Source organism: Lytechinus pictus, chromosome 10 (genome assembly GCF_037042905.1).
Source record: "Lytechinus pictus isolate F3 Inbred chromosome 10, Lp3.0, whole genome shotgun sequence".
Classification (NCBI taxonomy): Eukaryota; Metazoa; Echinodermata; class Echinoidea; order Temnopleuroida; family Toxopneustidae; genus Lytechinus; species Lytechinus pictus.
Genome location: NC_087254.1, coordinates 31,875,104 through 31,895,576, shown reverse-complemented (window position 1 = coordinate 31,895,576; position 20,473 = coordinate 31,875,104). Strand labels below are relative to the sequence as shown.

The 20,473-nt window shown below is 36.3% G+C and overlaps 1 protein-coding gene across 1 annotated transcript in view; it reads right to left on the bottom strand.

Annotated features, from left to right (window-relative positions):
- Positions 1-13,856, bottom strand: part of LOC129270494 (transient receptor potential cation channel subfamily A member 1-like) — a 32,923-nt gene extending 19,067 nt beyond the window's left edge. The window contains exons 1-9 of the mRNA XM_064105834.1: positions 12,520-13,856; positions 8,325-8,484; positions 5,346-5,527; positions 4,128-4,235; positions 2,931-3,039; positions 2,037-2,134; positions 1,317-1,489; positions 745-793; positions 241-355 (exon numbers count right to left, since the gene is read on the bottom strand). Of these exons, the coding sequence (XP_063961904.1) occupies positions 241-355; positions 745-793; positions 1,317-1,489; positions 2,037-2,134; positions 2,931-3,039; positions 4,128-4,235; positions 5,346-5,527; positions 8,325-8,484; positions 12,520-13,038 (1,513 nt within the window). The 5' untranslated portion in view covers positions 13,039-13,856. The remainder of the gene's footprint in view (positions 1-240; positions 356-744; positions 794-1,316; positions 1,490-2,036; positions 2,135-2,930; positions 3,040-4,127; positions 4,236-5,345; positions 5,528-8,324; positions 8,485-12,519) is intronic.
- Between the last annotated feature and the right edge of the window lie 6,617 nt (positions 13,857-20,473).

Genomic DNA, 20,473 nt, shown 5'->3' with positions numbered 1-20,473 from the left:
TATAAAACAAGCAGATTCAACAATATTCAAAATCCATGTTAAGAACCTTCTTTTTCGTTAGATTGTCAGTTAACTTTACTTGCAGCCCCTCTACGGTCTACCCAACGGTCTACCCTCTCTTTTACTATTTTCTTTTAAGCGCTTAGAGGAATTTTTGTGAGTAGGGCTACAAAAATATTGATAAATTATTAGTATGATCATTATCATTTGATTATTCTATTGCAACTGACTGAGACTTACCTTCAATGCTGGCTCCATATGAAAATAGTTTTGCAGCGGCCCCTTTGTGCCCTTTCCAGGCAGCACAGATCAGGGGTGTAAACCCATAGTCATCACGATGTTCGATCTCGGCACCCTATATAAAAACAAGTTCTGGATGTCTTTTCAAAGCGGAAAATGAGACCAATGTGATTGAATTAACTACAGACAATCGTGATAATTTGTTTAACTACTTATCAATTAATTCATTTCGATTTTTTAGATTAAATACGAGTAGTAGAACCAATAAAATTCGTGAATACAATAGAACGATTTCATTTGTTAAATACAACATTTGAATGTTTTAACCCACATATTATTTCTACCCAAGATATTGTTTTACTGTCGTTAAATAGACCCACCTTCTTTACTCAAAGTACTACATGATAATTATGAGTATAGTTTTAAACATACATCTCTCTGTGCATCATACCATTAGTATATGTATATAAACTTAAAAAAAAAGAGGAATCCTCTTTTTTGTACCTCTTTGATGAGTAGACTGATCATTCCACATCGATCATGCATAGCAGCCCTGTTTGAATAAATAATAAGAAAAATACAAGTTGTATAAGTGAATAATGATTTTCATAATTTTTTTTCAAATTTTAAATAAAAGATGCAACTATGTAAAGAGTGGTCTTATTAAATGTGGAATGTTATTCCAGAGATGTAGAGATTTCCGAATTTTTAAAATAAAAAGGTCTCACACCTCCACTCGGTGGCAATCATACATAATAACCCCCCCCCCCAAAAAAAAAAAAAATCCAGTATATTATCAGTCTTGATCATGCCATATTTTCTCGTATTAGATTTATTTTCATTATTAGATTCAACCATACCACTTTAATGATTTTCATTCTTAATTTTGTTAATCTTCCCAATCTAATAAATATCTTCCATGGTTCAATAATCCGATATAAACTTTTTATATGTAAATCGACATGCACAATAAAGTGTTTTTAGGGTCAGACTTTGGATTTGTTTGATTCAAAATCGAATCCAAACCAGAGATGATCGACAGTGATAAATGATACAAACATAATAATTGCTCTCACCTGTGCAGTGACGTCATACCTTCGTCGTCTTCCATCATGATAGATGCTCCATAGCGCAAGAGCGCACGCGCAATGTCATCTGCCCCTGTAACCGCTGCCTCGTGTAGAGGGCATGCTCCGTTTGATTTCTGATCGTTTACATTGGCGCCATGTTGCAGGAGAAGTTCAACCAACTGTAAAAATAAACATTTCAGATGAAAAACGACTTTATTAAATAGTGATATAAATGATATCTTCATTGACCATGTGGTGGTGGTGGTGAGGTGCTGCAGTCTATATTGAATATAGGCTTTTTAGTTCTGAACCACTGAGTTCTATCCCAATACAACCCGAATGCATTTGCCATACTCAATATACGCAAAGTGAACACCTTGTAATACATGATACACACATTCCATGATTTGAATTCACATCGCGATTATAAAATTTCGAACATTTAAAACGTATGTATTAATCATCAACTATAAGGACCGGGGTATAATGTGTATTCTGTGAAAAGGATTGGTCAAAATTAACCAACGTGTTGGTTAGCATTCGTCCGACCGACAAACATGGTCAAAACCAATCTTTTGTTGATATTTTTTGTTAGAATCTACCAGGAAGTGGATTGATTTTACCATTTTAATCGGTCGGACAAACATTCACCAACATATTTATTGCTTTGACCAATTATTTTCAAGAGATCAAACAAACTTGTAAGATGTCGATAAAAGGTCGTACCTCAAGATTTCTGCTTCTGACGGCTATATGAAGAACCGAGTTTTCCTCGTTGTCATGGTCCCTCAGATAATCGACAACCTTGATTCCATATTTTGGAGCTAGAACGAAAAGAAATATACAATTGCATTTAAATATTCAGCAATAAATATTGATCCAAAGAAAAATGAACAATATACAGTGAAATATTGAACAATATGAATCACGGTGATTTTAACATAGCCTTGCTGAAACACGCTGCAGATTTATGCAATATTACAAAAATGTTATAAATTGGGGGGGGGGGGGTATATATACTTCCACGGAGGATAAGATAATAATTCTTCGATGTTTTACAAATATCATCATGTGCGGCAGTCTTGAGTTTATAGGACGGTTGAATATTCTTTTTGAAGGGAGCGGAAACTCGTTTGTACATTTAACCGAATTGAAAGTTTTATAATGAAATTTATATAAAGAAATATATTTTGTATACAAAAACACTTTAAGATAGAGTAAGACTGAATGTTTCGGCAAGAATGCACTTGCTGCTTTCAGGATAATCAGTCGATCTTACCACTCAAGACGACAAAGATAGGATGAATAGCTATATGCACAATATGCCATTTGCCTGAAATTGATGGTAACCCTTTCGCCAATGATAATTCACGTGATAACCACAATGGTAACAGTGCTTGATAGCCAATCAAATCTAGGTAGCACTAATGACGAAATTGTTGTCAATTGCGAGTTTATGCTCCGAGACCTGCACGCGTGGTATTACTGGGGACATGGGCAACCACCTTCATGACTGTCAAATAGTGAAGAAAGGAAGTATCAGCAAGATAAAGAAAAAAGGGGGAAGGAAGACCTGGATGTAACAATAGATTGATATTACTTGCTACAATGACTACATACCCATTTCAATAAGGATTCTAGCTGTATCTGCGTTGCCTACCGATGCAGCACCCATTAAGGGTGTGGCCGAATGTTTGTCCTTTGCCTGTAACAGAGCTCCACGATTTATCTGCAAGAAGAAATTAATGAATTATATTGTTCGAAGAAAAACACTCTGGACCATGACAACCACTACGCATTTGTTATCCACTTTGCTGACAAAGTAAACAGAGATAAATATAAAAGTTAAGATTGATCCGTAATTAAAGTCGGTCATAAGTTCGTTGATTATGATGGCTTCGTATACCCAATTGAAGTATTTCATAGTTTCATAAATTCTTCCTCCCCGGTAATATCATAATGTTTCTTATTGTATTGTATTCCCCCTATAATGTCTTCTGTAAAAAAAAATCGACCCACTGATAAAAAGAATATTTCGATTGTTTGCGAACATAATATTTCCCCCATTTTGAAGCAGTTCGAAAATATATTTTGATAATGAAAACGAACATTCTTAATGGGAGTATCTCAATAAACGAAAATGAATAAATATAATTTTTTTTATTACGAAGGTCGCTTATTTTGCATTAGCCAACTTTTCTGACGACTGTTGCAAACTATGACTTACGTTTGTTTGCTATATCAAATTTTTTTATGTGAACTGTTTTAAAACGGAAATATGTTCGCATACGCTCGACGCACATTTTTAATCGATTGGTCTATATTATACAGGAGCCATGTGGTCATTTGGTAGCTCATTGGCGGATCAAAAAAGAACTTCAAAGGCTTACAACTATTTTGCGAACGCTAGCAACTGTTTGAGGAAAATAAATTTGGAAAGTATTCAAAATTTCTTTGCGACAAGGAAAGCTGTTTGCAAAAATGAACACTCCTTACGAACTTTCTTGCAACCTTTTACGAACCCTGGTGAAATATCTACCTTCGCAAGCATTCGCCGCTTAATGAGATGTTTACAGACTTTATTTCAAACTTTTAAGAACCTTTTGCAACCTTTTCATGAACCCTACCGAAATCTAAAATTCACTTCGTTCGCAAGCTTTCGCCGCTCAGTGAGACACGCCTTACCATCCAATGATATTCGCTCAAATAGGCACATCAACGTATTTCCTGGTGAAATTACCATTTCATTCACAAAATTGCATCATTATATATCATTAGTGTGGAGTTCACCTTAAATGAGGTACATAAAATACTAACCAATGCCAGACACAGGTTTGAGTCTCGCTTTATAGCTGCGATGTGAAGAGGCGTTATGAAGTCCTCATCGTGGGCATTGACGTCACTCTTTCCAAAATCAATAATAACCTGATTTGATTAAAAACATGACAATCGATCATTTATACGATTTTTGGATTACACCATGTTCCTTATTTACCAAAATCCAGTAATCATATGATATCGACAGCGTGATATATTTACCTATCTCAATAGTAAATAAAGCTTACAAGCAGAGTCGACAGTATCGTCGTTGGCCTTTAAAAAGTCAAGCATTGCATTAAAGAAATTGAAATGAAATATCATGTTTGTATGGTTGAAGACAAATATTACCGATCCAACGAAAATTTACTTGTAAAATTTTATTTATCAGTTTATATTTGAAGTGTATTTGCTTTGAGGATGATGTAAGAAAACAGAAGATTCGATGCATATTAATTTCGCACAATTCATTGTCTGAGTAGAGTATACACTTGTAATGGAGTGTGTACAATTAGTTTCATTTAAAAATAAACCATTTTGTCTCAAACTATGTAGGACATTTTATTAATGGTCTAATGTTTCCAATTTTATTACACCAAGAGACAGATTTTTGTTTGCATGCTTGAACATCGACCTTTTTGCCCGGTGTTTCGATAATGGCTTTTAAGAAAATGAAAGAAACGGGCATGAAAGCATCAAACTGAAATGTGTATTTCCGATCACTCAAGTAAATTGCTTTTTGCATGATTGTCTTCAGTTTACGCATTGATTTGTTAAGGATATATCATATTCATCATTTATTATATTCTTTCCTGGGGACTTGGAGTTGAAGTGTTATTAATTCATTTTTCAAAGTGAAAGGATGGCCAGACTTTTGTCAGTACCGGTAGTTAGATAAAAATATCAAACCAACACTTCAGTCATTATGGCAAGATTTAAAGTATGAAATCAATTTCTTTCTTAATAACTGCCGAATGTTAAAATATCTTCTAAAGAAAAACAGAAAATCCTTCATTTTTATCTATATCCCTTTTATGAGCAGGATGGATCTGTAACCTCTGGTATTGGTTAACTTTCCTCCTTGAAGAGTTAAAACCATAATAATATTGTTCTGCTTTAGGTGACTTTGACCGGCTTAGATAAAGAAAAGAAAATAACAAGACTTTCGGCATGGTTAGTTTTCTTAAACAAATATATTAACTTGATAATTTTACGGACCTCAACCATCTCTTTGGACCCGTATCGTGCGGCGACATGCAGGGTTGTTCGACCGTTGGTTTGACGTGCATCGATGTCGGCATGATGGACATAGAGGAGTTTGACCGCTTCAACGCTGTCCTTCTTAGCAGCCAGGTGAAGAGGCGTTGACGAATTCCCGTCGGTTGTTTTTATGTTGATTTCTAAGAGTAAAGAACATTATGAAATATGTGAAACATTGAATTACTTCTAAGCTTCAACCGACCTTAATGATCATTTGGTGCGAGCTTTCGTCCACTCCTGTGGATTTTCTCAAGCCAATTGATCAGTTACAGAGTTTGCTGCCTGCGGTGGTCTTTGTGATCAATTGGTTTGAGAATGTCCACAGGCATGACAGGAGTGGACGAAAGTTCGCCCCAAATAATCATTAAGGTTGGTTGAAGCTTCGAAATGATTTAATTCATCATCCCCAAGTGATGAAAGTTTTCTGTATTATGTGAAACATTATGAATATTCCGGTCATAGTACTGTAGGTAAAGTTACCACGATTTTGTTTTTGTGAAGTCGTATTTTCAGAATAAAAAAAATGTTACGAATGTTGAAGCAAACATCTGAAGAAATTGTTTTCTGATGGTTAATAAATGACTAATCGGTACTAATGGATATAAGAATGGAAATGCAAAGCGTTTTCAGAAGAATAATTTACTAACATAATTATTTTTATGCACACTTGCTAAACAAAGTTTGTTCTTATAAACCCCCAAAACTTGGCAGAGGCTTGTCAGACGTAGCGAAAAATGAAATATTTGCAAACTGGATTCAAAGTATTGTAGCTCATTAATTACAAACACGTGAAATAAATGCCCCGTGACTTTGTTCCCATGCAGGGAAGAAGAATGTAGAAACTCGAATGAAATAGTATATAGATGAGCCTAGATCAACTTGGAATTGAGGAGGGTTCCAAGACATTTGCTCTGGCGACAATTGCTCCGATAGAAAACCTGCACGGTAAGCCAAACATAAAACCTTACCTTCAAATCTAATAGACCATAATCACTATCTTTACACTATTCAAAACAAAAAAATATACTAAATCCCAACTCTAACCCTATGCCATCAGTCTGGAAATTTATGATCGGAGCAAATCGCAGGAACAAATGTCGTGTCACCATAGAGGAGTGCATTGATAGAATTTAGGAGCTGGTTAAACAAATATCTGAAGAAATGATTTTCCCGATTATTAATACATGACCAATTTCCTCAACCCACTGTTGATGAATAAACTAACATAGGGCCTATCTAAAATCTAATCTGAGTACAGTCATTAATATCTCTGACAAGCCTCTGACAAAATCGGCATGATTTCATAGTACAAAGAGTAACCAGTTTTTCGATTTTATTTTTTGTTTACGTTGACTATATTCATATTATGCTAGTCAGTAATTAAGTTACTAAATTCTGATACAGCTCAGGCAATTGTAGCTATGGGTGTGTATCAAGATACAGATCGCCAGAGTTGCAGTGGCAACGAGGAAATTTAAAAGAGGTCGACGAGTATCCTTACGCATGCATCGCGCTAATGAGCTGTAATTTAATGAGTATACACAAACACCTTTCCAACATCTTCCCACCTGCCTACCAGGACCCCATCGCATCGAACATGCAGCTTAAAAACCAAATAACAAATATACTTGCCAAGATACAATCAGTTCAAATTCCCACAATAACACCAGGGCCCGTCTTACGAAGTGTTACGATTGATCCGATCAACCTTAAATGCTCACTATTAAAATGTTGGGCAACATACTGTCCACACAACAATTGGTTTAAAAAAAAATCGAACTCTTGGTAGTTTTCAACCAATACTGTGTGGTTTTCACCCGAAGCACACATTATTGGTTTAAAACTACCCAGAATTGGATAAAGTTTAAACAATTGTTGTGTGGAAAAGTATGTTGCCCAACATTTTCAAGAGTGTATGGAAATCCATAAGTGTCAAATATTTTTTTACAGGACATTTTACAATGTCCTTTGTAAAACAAGAGAACCACCCTAACTTTTCAAGAAAAGCAAGGAATGTATGAATAAACACAATATCTAGAAAATATTTTGAAAAAACCATGCATTTAAGATGTTGGCATTGCTGGCTTTCCATAGTTGTGGTTGGTCGGATGAATCGCAACTCTTTGTAAGACGGAGCCCTATTTTGTATGGCCACGCTCAACACTCTGACCGTGTAATTGACATTAGACCCTTTCCGTTCATTCATGTTTTTTATTACATGGAAATAATTTTGCTTAAAATTTCTTTATTATTGAGTCGATTGGTATTTAGAGAAACCAATTTGACGGCGGGGCAAGAAAATATATCGCAGTTAGTCCTCTACATCGAGTAGAAAAATTTACTGAATAACCGATCTTTGCGCAGGTAGCTGACTTCCTCTGCTTCTCATGGTTTTGTTAACATCGTTAGTGATTTTTTTTTCGCTCTGCGATGGACGGAGGGTTCAAGAATACAATAAATGTATTGAAAATGTTCGTCAAATGACAAAGAATAGCTTGGAGGTCTTTGTCGATAATTGGTGAACTTGGACAGGAGTTTCGGAGTTGATGAAAAATGGCAAATGTGTCGTTTGTACGGAGTCCATGACAAAACTGTTGTTTTAAAATTTCACAAATTTTCGACAAAGGCTTCTTTATTGTTCTTTGTCATGAAGGGCATTGACAATACATTTTCTTTTTTTCTTGAATTCCCCGTTCGCCGTGGAGTGAAAACTCTATATCATCAACCACGGACGATCAGCGCCAGAATCACTGACCATTAGATTAAATTAGCCGAGTCCGAGCTCAGTAGTCCAAGCTGCATTTGAAAAAAAAATGTATATTTGTAAGGAGCCAGTCAGGTAAATACATCCGGTAGATATCGGATATGCAACGCAAGCGGCAACATTGGCATTCTGTTTCTGTTGGTTGGCAGAGCAATGATGGCATTCTTAATTACCTGCTTTCTGTTCAATCAATCGTTTCATCACAGCAATTTGATTAGAAGCCGATGCGTGATGTAAAGGGGTCAGTCCATTTCTATCATGCTTGTTGAGGAGGGCATCCTTGGTGCATGCCAACCTCTCCTTAACTTCTTCGACATTTCCACGACGAACAGCCTAGAAGGAAGTACAAACATATATTGTTTTCAAAACTGCAATTCTTTATGTCAGTTAACAAGGTAAACCTGCGGCGTAATGAGCCAACAATTTTAAGGGGGCTAGATATGGCGCAGGGGCGTTGAGCGGGGGGGGGGGGGGGCGGGGGGCACAGTGCCCCAAATTTTGAAGCACCGAAAAAGTGCCCTGTTTTACGCAAGAAAAATCCCCCCTCATGAACGTGTACTGTGCCCCTTTCACCTGAAGAGGACCCGTTTTAGGTGTAAGCAAGTGCCCCTTGCCTTCTTGTAAGTGCCCTTTCTCGTATCAGTGCTCCTTTTTACCCAAGAAAAGTTCCCCTCACGAACGTTTTCTGTGCCCCTTTCAACTGAAGACCCGTTTTATGTGTGAGAAAGTGCCCCTTTTTACCCAAGAAAAGTGCCCATCACGAACGTGTTCTTTGCCCCTTCCATACTTGAGAAGGATCCGTTTTATGCCTTTAGCCCTTTGCCCTTTTATAGGTTCCCCTTTTTATTTTCACCTGAGAAGGACCCATAAAATAATTTTATATGTTAACGAGTGCCCCTTTGAAATAAGAGAAAATATTATCGTTATATATTACTACTTATGAAGGAAAAAACTTGTAAGGATAATCCTACGTGCCTTAAGTTTCACGAGTCATGTGAGTGGGGTAGATAAGCAGTGGCGTACAGGGGGGGGGGGGGGGCTTTGGAGGCTCTTGCCCCTCCCAAAAAAAAATTTACGACCACGAAAAAAATAGAGAAGGGTAAAGTATGATATTATATTCTGAATATTAGTTGTTAAAATCTATCACAAAATCGGATTTTCGTCATAAAAATGTCAAAAATTTTGCTCGCTCGCAACTTCTTATACATTTCCGTGATCCGACATATCGAGCACCCTCAATTTTTTTTGTTCATTACGCCACGGTAGATTTTTTATTTGTTTTAAGATTAAAAGAGATTAAAATTGCCCTTTTTCCGGTGCCCCTCTACTTTCAACTTTGCTCTGCCGCCCCTGATATGGGATATCACGAAAAATTTATAAACAGCTGCGAGCGAGCAAACCTTCGACATTTTGAATTGAAAAAAAAAATCAAAATTTGTGACAAATTTTGACATAATATTCAGAAAATTATTTCATATTTCACCCTTCTCTCTTTCCTTTTCCCTTTTTTCTCTGGCCTTACAATGCAAAGCTTAGGGGGAGGGGTAGCGAGTGTTAACAAAGCTTCGACCCCCTCCCAGAGTTTGACTGATGACAATGTTTTGGTGCCATTGTTTAATTATTGTAATATATCGGTTATGGGGAACTTAGGACGAATGGGTCCTCTCTCAAAGATTTAATATTGAGGATTAATAGTAAATGTCCATGAGGGTGGGGGGCCAGAACGTTCTGAACCCTTGCCGTGTGATATACTCTATCGATGCGCCAAATCACAACTATTTCAGTATTTTATTTCCCTTTAATATCGTTCCTGATTATTTATTTATGTCTTCTTCCTTTTCGTTATTAGAGGTCTAGAGCATTTTTTTTGGGGGGGGGGGTGGGGGATCTCAGACGTGATTCAGCAAATATGTTAATTTAAATGTGTTAACACTCATAAGAGTCTTACGTAAATTCATAATTCAAATTTCAAAAGGGCAGTTCTGACGTATTTTTTTGTTCAGAATTGAATTATTTGCACAATGGTTTTTAATGAGTTGCTCGTTACCTCGTAATTACAACTTTTTTAATAACTTCTTATGCAAGCACATTTTCCATATTATCATCTTTCCACTCCCGAAATAATTTGCAAAGTCACGCAATTAAAAGCGAGAAAATCCAGCTACACAAATACGAGACAATGCATTTTGATTAAGGTTAAGATCACTAATTACACCTCCCAATCATGAGAAAGAACCGAGTCTGTCGTTATCACCAGGTATTCAATTAGATCGTTAGTGAACGGAGCAGACATTCATTTATATTTTGGTTGAAGAACAAGTTCGCTAATGGTTTTGTTCTATTTACACAGCTAAAATATAGATCTATTAACGAGTGTTATGATGACAATTAGAAGCAAAACAAATATAAATGAGCATTAAACTTTGCTTGACCTGTTGGAGTACTCGGCATCATTCTTATGAAACGTGTGAAAAATGGGTTATATAATGTTTAAACCATCCAGGGGCTGTGATGAGGGAATTACATCCAAAACGAAAAACTCTTCTTAGTATGATGATGATGGTGGCGGTGATGGTGGTGATGGTGATGATGGTGGTGGTGATGGTGATGATGGTGATGATGATGATGGTGATGATGATGATGGTGATGATGGTGGTGATGATGATGATGGTGATGATGATGATGGTGGCGGTGATGGTGATGGTGATGATGATGATGGTGATGATGATGATGATGGTGATGATGATGATGGTGGCGGTGATGATGGTGGTGATGATGATGATGGTGGCGGTGATGGTGATGGTGATGATGATGATGGTGATGATGATGATGATGGTGATGATGATGATGGTGGTGATGATGATGGTGGTGATGATGATGATGGTGATGATGATGATGGTGGCGGTGATGGTGGTGATGGTGATGATGATGATGGTGATGATGATGATAATGATGATGGTGGTGATGATGATGATGGTGATGATGATGGTGATGATGATGATGGTGATGATGATGATGGTGGCGGTGATGGTGATGGTGATGATGGTGGTGATGATGATGATAATGATGATGGTGGTGATGATGATGATGGTGATGATGATGGTGATGATGATGATGGTGATGATGATGATGGTGATGATGATGATAATGATGATGATGATGGTGGTGGCGGTGATGGTGGTGATGGTGATGACGATGGTGGTGGTGATGGCGGTGATGGTGGTGATGATGATGATGATGATGATGATAATGATGATGATGATGATGATGATGCAGTTGGTTTATTATTTTACCAACTCCCTTTTGGAGATTATTCAATTGACTTTAACAAAATGTGATAAAAAACATCATTTGGGCGAAAGATGATATTCTTATAGATGATAACGACAACTGTACAAGAGTAGAATATTGATGGACTTCAAAATTGTTGGTAATATTATCGTCATCGTCATCATCCTCATCATCTTCATCCTCACCCTCATAATCATCGTCATCTTCACCACCACCACCACCACCGTCATCCTCACCATCCTCATGATTGTCATCATAGTCATCCTCCATTCTTCATTCTGTTTTGTTCCCTTCTTTCTCTATTTTTCTCTTTCCCCTTTTTTACTACTTGCAAAATTAACTGGGGCAGTCTGCCCTCCTCTTGTGGCACCGTTCCTGAGAAGAAGCACCAGACATAATGATAGTAGTAATAGTAGTAGTGGTAGTAGTAGTAGTTATAGTAATATTAGTAATAGTAGTAGTGCAAGGCCTTGGAAAGCGATTCTAAAGCACCCCCCCCCCCAAAAAAAAAAAAAAAATGGAAATCAGGCTTCGTTTACCAAATGATGAACATAAACATTCCTTTTGGAATAGGTTTGATCGAGGGTTTCGCCTTCATTTAGGTGTGAAAACCTTTTTTTGCTTCTTAAATATTCTTGACAAAAATCACCTTCATTAGGTAGTGAAGATCTTTTTTTCATGACTGTCCGGAAGAAATGGTCGATTTCTCCCAACCATAAATAAGTTAAATGATAAGAAAAGTGTTATTCATAGGACGCTCAAGACATACGCCGAATGAATGAATGATGTATCTACGCACTTTATTATTATTATTATCCCACTCATCGGATTCAGTCAGTTATTCCCGCTCAGAAAGTATGCACATCAGCGAAAAGGGAGGCGTTAGAATATTATCAACATGAAAACATATTCACATTTTAAGTACAAATTTGTATAAAAAAAAATCGGAAGTGTCCCTTTCTTTTAATGTGCACATTAAAAAAATAGATAACAGACTTCAATTAATTAAAGAATATTAAATATATTATCTATAATGCTTTAAAGTTAATATAATTTTTTTCCTACTCCAATACTCACCTCTGAAAGTTTCATGACCGAACCAAGTCTCATGTAGCTCTTGTTAACAGCTAACAGATGATCTTCCTTTGGTTTTAAGGTCTCCTTCATTTCTTCACAGTCGTAATGGAGGGACGTTTCGCTGGCGACTTGATTTCTCTTCGAGCGTGAAGGCTTGTTAGCTTTACGAAAACGACGCTCAGCCGTGACGCCAGATACCAATGCAGCCGCCTTGAACATCGCCTTTGCCTTGCTACCCTTGCCGTTGCCCCCGATCTTGCCCCACCGGCTTGGTTGAGGTGCTGCCTTCGATCGAGGCAAGGCATTCTCGGTGTCTCCTACCAACTCGAGGAGGTCGCGATAGCCAATATCATCGCCATCGTCACCCATAGACGACGTTGATGCCTCATTCGATTCATCCTTCCTAACTTCGCAGTTGACTGTCGTGATGGTGCTCAGCTTGCCTTTGGGTGAAGCCATGATATCCGAATACCTGCTGGTTAAGTCGATGTCATTCAGAATGTTGTCCGGAGAAGCCATTTCAGAAGCCTTGGTCCAAATTCAAATATTTCCGGCCCAATTCCGTCTTGCCATTCTACAACTTCATCAAAATCACCGATTCAAGAAAACATTGATGTTTTCTTATTCTTGTTTAATCACCAAAGTACAGAAATTTTTATTTCGCTGACGCCTGTTATCTAAGAACTAGAAATATCTCAGGTTGGAACACTTGATTCCACGATGTAGACCTCTTAGTTTTTAGGAGGCTGTAGGCAGGTCAACAGTTTATTTCACGGCTAGGAACAGGCAAAAGACAATCACTTTTCCTATATTTTCTTGATTCAATTAGAATTGTCCTCAAGAAAGCTATACACTGCACGCTTATCTTCTAATCTTTCTACAAATAACGCTCCTCATTAGAAAATGACCCACAATCTCCCGATCCTTCAAGATTTGTAGAATTAACAACAAACGAACATGAAGATATTGACGATATTTTATTTATTTCTATCGAATTCCCTATTATCAATGTCGGGCAGCGTCAAATTTTCTGCTTCATCTATAAAGCAAAACAATATTACATATGATGAAAGTATTGCCGGTAGCAGCTAATAGATGCTTTTTATCGATTCCACGCAGTTGGTGTCTTCCAATCTATCTCAGCAATCGACTAGGAATCGATGATAGATTTTTATTGTCCACGCGACAAAGACCACTCTTTTGAGAGGTGTGACGCCTTCTTGTTGAAACATGGGTTTAAATGTTTTCCCGAAGGCGCTTAATTTTTTGACTTACGGAATTTATCGACCCACCCCAGGCGGGTGGGTCGAAGGACACCGCTACCAATCTCAGACAATAGCTTAAAAAATCATAGAGCTCTCGCTCAAAGTTGATTACGTAAGTATTGTAGGCTTTTGCATTGTGGGAACTTGGAGAGGTTTACCTGGCGGTGTACCTTGACAACAGCAATTACGTGATGGGTTTAGTATTTGGACATTAAGAACGGGGAGTTGGTAGGAATGGAGTGAGGAACTCAGGGATATGAATTTGATATTAAATGGAATCGTTAAAATTCCAATACATACCAGAAAGTGAGAATTATTAGGCTGGACTGATTTTTTTTGTCAAGGCCATCTGGAGATGACGAACATTGGAGTTGTATTGAATACAGGTAGATTTGAAATTTCAGGATCCCTTCAGTTCTTATCCTAATAATGTTAATGGTTATTTTCCGCTCAAATTGGTAACATTTTCAAGAAAAAGTAAATTCAAATATCACTTTTCAACTCTTTAAAATCAGATGTTACTTTCTATTTTCGCTAAAGCATGCAAATATGAGGGGCACAATTTTATTAAAGAAAACAAAATCCACAACAAAATATTTCGCACTCCCAATTCTCATCTCATGCAAGTTGAAAAGGGGATGAACTTCTCACAAAAGAGGAGACATCGTACATCGGAGGCACGATTCTGAAAAGGGCACATGCCCTATTTACCCCACCCCTCTCCCTTGACCAGCCCCTGACCATCGGTGCATTTATCCCTTAGACCTCATCACTCAGGTACAAGGATGGATTTTAAGAAGGCAAACACTAAGAAATAGATAGATGTCCAGTTGAAAGCCTTAAGTTGTTTGAATTGGTGAGAAAGTAATTAGGTCAAAGACAAACAATATATTGGTTTATTTTGCACTTACACCATTGTGATGATACAATACATTATCTTGATCGGTATGGGGTGGGTTTCTGTGGTGTAAACACCTGTTGCAAATAAGTGCTCTACAAAAAGTGCTACTGGACACCCCACAGGCAGTCTGTTTACCTACAATTGCTTGAAGATTTTCTTGTGTTTCTTCTAAAATTCGAGTCACTAAATTCTAAACTTATACATATGAACATAGAAAATTGTCAGGAAATATGAACCATGAATGATTTTGCGTTTTCTTTCTTTTAATAAGAAGTTAAACTCATAGGACATCAAAAACTTTCGATATATTTCATTCGACAATCTTTTTTAGAACACTCTTAAAATGTCCACTGTCCACACAACAATTGGTTAAAAAATCGTCAAACTTTAACTAGTTTTCAACCAATGCTGTGTAGTTTTCACCCAAAGCACACATCATTGGTTTAAAACTACCCAGAATTTGATAAATGTTTAACCAATTGTTGTGTGGACAGTATGTTCCCCAACATTTCTAAGAGTAAATATACGCAAAAAATCTGTATACCTTATTTTTGCCTAGAATATTGCAAAACCTCTTATCACGTACAATTAATAAAAAAAAAAAACCCGAACGAATTGAGGATGGGAACATGATTTAATCCATTGACGCTAAGAAATTAGATAGATATGATGGATGTCTGCTTCTTGGGAGTAAAATGACGTATTTTAAAGGTATCTTAATACTTGAGTGGTGGGGGTAGGTACAACTATTGATCGGATGGGTACTTCTGGAGAAGCTGCCCTATTATTGACTCTGCGCGGTTTTATTTACCCGGAGGCGTTTCCCTCCGGCAAGGAAACTTTTTAAAGGAGAGTGAAACCATAGGGGGAAATCGATGATAATGAAAGGAGAGGATAGAGAGATTAGAAAAACAAAATACCATCAAAATCGGTTGCAAAATGAAAAAGTTATATAAGTTTTCAGTGGTAATCCTTAAATTGGCAATGCTGCCCCAGAGTGAATTTTTTTGGTAGCATTTGACTCTATAATTTGTTCGCAAAAAATCACATTTTCACCGCTATGGTGCTTGTCTCAATGTCAGCTAAAGATATATGAGAAATGCATTTGACATTATGTTGATTTCACTTTTAAAGACAAGCAATATCTTACGAGATAGAAGAAAATATATTCAATTTTGTTTAAAAGAAAACATTATTAAGAGTTGGGCCCCGATATATTATAAAGCAACATTGCCAATCAAACTATCAACAAAGGTAGTAAATTGAGACTTCTCAATTTTTCATTAATATCTCATTTCGTAAAATGTTTTAATGTGACTTTAAAATGGGAACTGCTATCCCATCATTTCATTAAAATTAATTTTCGCCATCCATAGTTTCAATCTTTATTTTTATTTGCTTTCATTAGAGAGGCAATACACATACCTAATATTAATTTATGTGGATTTAGCTGCAAAAGAATATCATACTATATAAAAAGGCGAAATAAAGCGATACCCGGGTAGGGGTTGTTACAACCGATAATGTCGCAGCAACGCATAATGTCACACCAACGCATAATGTCACACCAACGCATAATGTCACACCAACGCATAATGTCACACCAACGCATAATGTCACACCAACGCATAATGTCGCAGATTGCGACATTATGCCAAGAGCGTCCAACGAATAATGTCGCAGTCAACGCACAATGTCGTAACTTTTCTAACGCATAACGTCACACGTCGCAACGCATAATGTCACAGTGGTATTTGATTTAGTTACAGATAAGATATTTAAAAAAGAGAAAGGGAATTAAGTGATTTGAAAATCAGGATTACTCTTTGTATGGATATTTATCGGTTGATTGCCATTTCGTCTACTGCCATTTTACCCACTATCACATGGTCTAATATAATTTCGTCAACCATTAGTTAGTCAAATATCAACATAGTCCAATAATCATTTCGTCTAATTACCATCTCGTCTAATAGCCAGTTGGTCTAATAGCCATTTTGTTTATTATCATTTGGTATTGTATGTTTTTCAATTGGTCCAATATCCACTTTGTCCAATATCATTACGTCTATTACCTTTTGGTCTAATAGCCATTGGTCTAATAACCACTTGGTCTACTTTAATTTCGTCTAATTGCAGTTGGTCCACTATCACTTTGTCTAAACCTATAATGTCACAGCGGTATTTTGTTCAGGACTCGAGTTACAGATAAGATATAAAATATATTTACAATCAGTATTATGTTCAAAATCTGTCATCTGAACGTTTTTAAAGTGTGTGTTGGAATGTGCGATTGTGTGTGTTTAGGGCCGGGATATACATATCTATATATATACATATATATATATATATATATATATATATATATATATAGACATATATATATAGTTGAGGCCAAAAGTTTACATACACGCATGGAATTCAGTAAAATTTGTTCACTTGCCAAACATCGTAAAATTTAATATATCTTTAAAAATATGAATACTACCATTACGAACTTGGTATCAAATGAAAGAGTGTATAAAGCTCTTTCACATGATTGGGATGTTGTTTTGATTAAAGTATATCAGGTGGAATATTCTTTGAAGAAAAAAAAGTAATATTCGTGCCAAATGTATTCTATTGTTTATTATATTTTCAAAAATTGTTTCATAGAAATATATAAATGTCAATCTATGATTTATATTACATTCTCTATCATGATATGTCACCACTGAACAAAAAAGTGTAATCTGTAATGTTCGTATTGAGAAGTAACTAGCACAAATATGAAATGTTTTTGTAAGGTTTTATTTTTAATTTGTCTAAAATATGAAGATTTTTGGGTAAAAATGACACCTAAATATTTTTCAGCTCTTGATGACAAAGCAATGTGATGAAGGGGCATGACATACTCATTTGTTTGATATCAAATTCGTCATGATAGCACAAATATTTTATAAGATACAGTAAATTTTATGATTGGCAAGTGTCAACTTTTCTTTGACTTTCCTGGATGTATGTAAACTTCTGGCCTCAACCGTATATATATATATATATATATATATATATATATATATATAATGCCACAGCGTGTGAGGGTGTCTGTGTGTAGATATATTTTACTTCATCATATTTCACAACATTTCTTTCACAATATATTTTGTTTTAACTTTCTTTATTCAATTGACAAAAGTGAGTACTCTAGTTTCACTCCTGTGCATGAAATAATGGTCTGTAATGCCAATATAAATCATTTTCTCAACTTGGGACTATTAGGGATATTGAAGTATTATATTTATTTTAACGAAATTTCTCCATTCTAATGTCATCTCTGACCATGCGTACGCGAGTGTTGATTTCACGGGCGTAAATCCAGGGGGATTGGGGATATATGCCCTTGACTTTTCGTAGAGGGGGGTGGCCTGTGTAATCATCCCCCAAATAGTTTACCGTTGGACATCATAATATATATGGTGAACATAATAAATAATTACAATAATAACAATAATATTAATATTGAAATTAATATTGATATCATATAATAATAATTAATAGTAATAATTAAGCGGAACTGAAGGGGTTCCCCTTATTGGTGGCACAAAAAAGATAAAGGGGAGAAAATGGGGAAAGGAGGGGAGACAAAAAGAAGAGAAAAATAAGAGGACGAAGACAAGTGAATAAAAGATGGTGAAGGAAAGACGTGGAAAATATATATTCTTCCATATCATATATTTTGGCTCGCATTCCGCGCTCGCTTTATTTAATAAGGAAGATATCCATAATGTTCATCATGACTAAATGAGTTCATAATTCCCCATTTCTAAGTCTTAAAGGAGAAAGAAGACGGCTCGCGCTTCGCGCTCGTATTGTTTGTTGAGTAACACAGATTGTTTTATATTTAAAATGTGCTTGAAATCTTTTTGAAATCTTTAGTTTCAAATCGAAATATCAACAATTTTACAGCTCGCGCTTCTCACTCGCATAGTTAATTTAGGAAGAAACCCATTCTTGTCAATGTTACAAAATATGAATGGAGTGTCCCGTGGGAGGGGGATTTGAAATCCCAAGAGCAGATTTTTGGTGGCGAGTAACGATTTTTTGCGGATCTAGCTTTTGCTTATGTGGGAGGAGAGCTCGAGAAATGTTCATTCGTTTATATATCCCCTGCAGGGGCCGATCCAGCTTTCGTCAATGGGGGGGGGGGGGGGCATTTTTTAAATCCATATTTTCCCCGATCGGCAGCTCAAAGTTGATCTTCTTTGAAGGGGTAGTCCTAACAGTCACTTCTTAGCTTTATTCTTTTAACATCAGTTTGTAGTAATCTCAATAACCCTATTTAAATATTGCGAGCGAGAAGTGCGAGCTATGAAATTTTTGGAAATTTCATGTATTTTGTACAGAAAATTAAATATTCTGAGCAATGTTTTTGATCCTGTACAAGATGCGGATGTAAGTATATAATTACTGCGAGCGCGAAGCTGGAGCAGAAATTTTTAATATAAGTTCTGGCCTGATCGAAAAGGGACCTGAAAACTGCAGTTTAACCATGAGGACGATAAATATTTCAACAATTAGATTTAAAAAAATGATATTTAGACCTAAAAATGGACATTCTAAGCACTTTTTGTACAGGAATCATGAACGACCGGGATAGGTATATAACTAAACAATTGACGGCGAAAAAATAGATTTCGGATCTAAGAACAGGACACTCTATTAATGTTTTGTAAATCGTGAAAAGGATGGGTAACTGGGTATCTTCCTACATTAATGTTAAATAATGCGAGCAGAAGTTTTTTTTTATATTCTAATCTGAAACTGGATAATTCAAGCACGTTATAAATATAGAACAAGCTGCGTATCTCAATAAACTTGCGAGCGCGTTTTTTTTTTAGATTTAGATTTAATTTTTAGATTTTGAATACATGTTTTAATCATTTCATTTTATTCACTGTTTTCCGTTTCACAATGTTGTATATAATATAATAAACATAGCATAAAAATAAAGAATATAACGAAACATAATATCATATAAAACATAATTAGGCCTAAATATTTGATAAACACAGTTGAAACATTGAGCTGCCTCAAATATTTTTTGGGGGGGTATTTTAGTAAAACGGAGGGGGCTTGCCGAAAAAAAGCAAAGCTTGTATGAGAGGCCAGCCCCTAAACTGAGTTTCATTACCCTATTTCATACACATGCATAAATATAACTTCGTAATAATAATAGTAATAATTATCGATGTACACTTTGCAAAACAATCATAACTGAAAAAGCATAAAAATATTAAGCGAGAGCGAAAGGCGAGTTAAAAATACTTGATATTCCAGTCAGAAAAGGGGTAAATTAAAGCGATTTTTTAAAGCACTATGTATGACAATTGTGAAGTGGATGTGGATGCGAGCGCGAAGCGCGAGCGAAAATTTTAGCCCATGTAGTATATGGTAAATGGTGATTTTTTTTACCTGACTGCTAAGAAAGCATGAATGCTTGTAAGCAAGCAACCAGAGGACCGACGCCTTAAGGTCCTTTCCGAGGGACCTGGTAGGCGTAATGACTATTTAAATGCCTTACCAAAGGGCACTAACGCACCAATTAGGAATCGAATCCGGGTCACCGGAATCAGAAACCCTCGCTCTACCGACTGAGCTATCGTGCCTCCTTGTGACATGAACGATTAAAAAAAAAAATATTTTCCAAGTCTCCATCTCACCTTATTTTATTCACTCGTCTGTCACTTCTTATTTTTCCTCGTCTTTTTTTATCCTCTCCCCTTCTTTTCCTTTTCTTTATTTCCCCTTC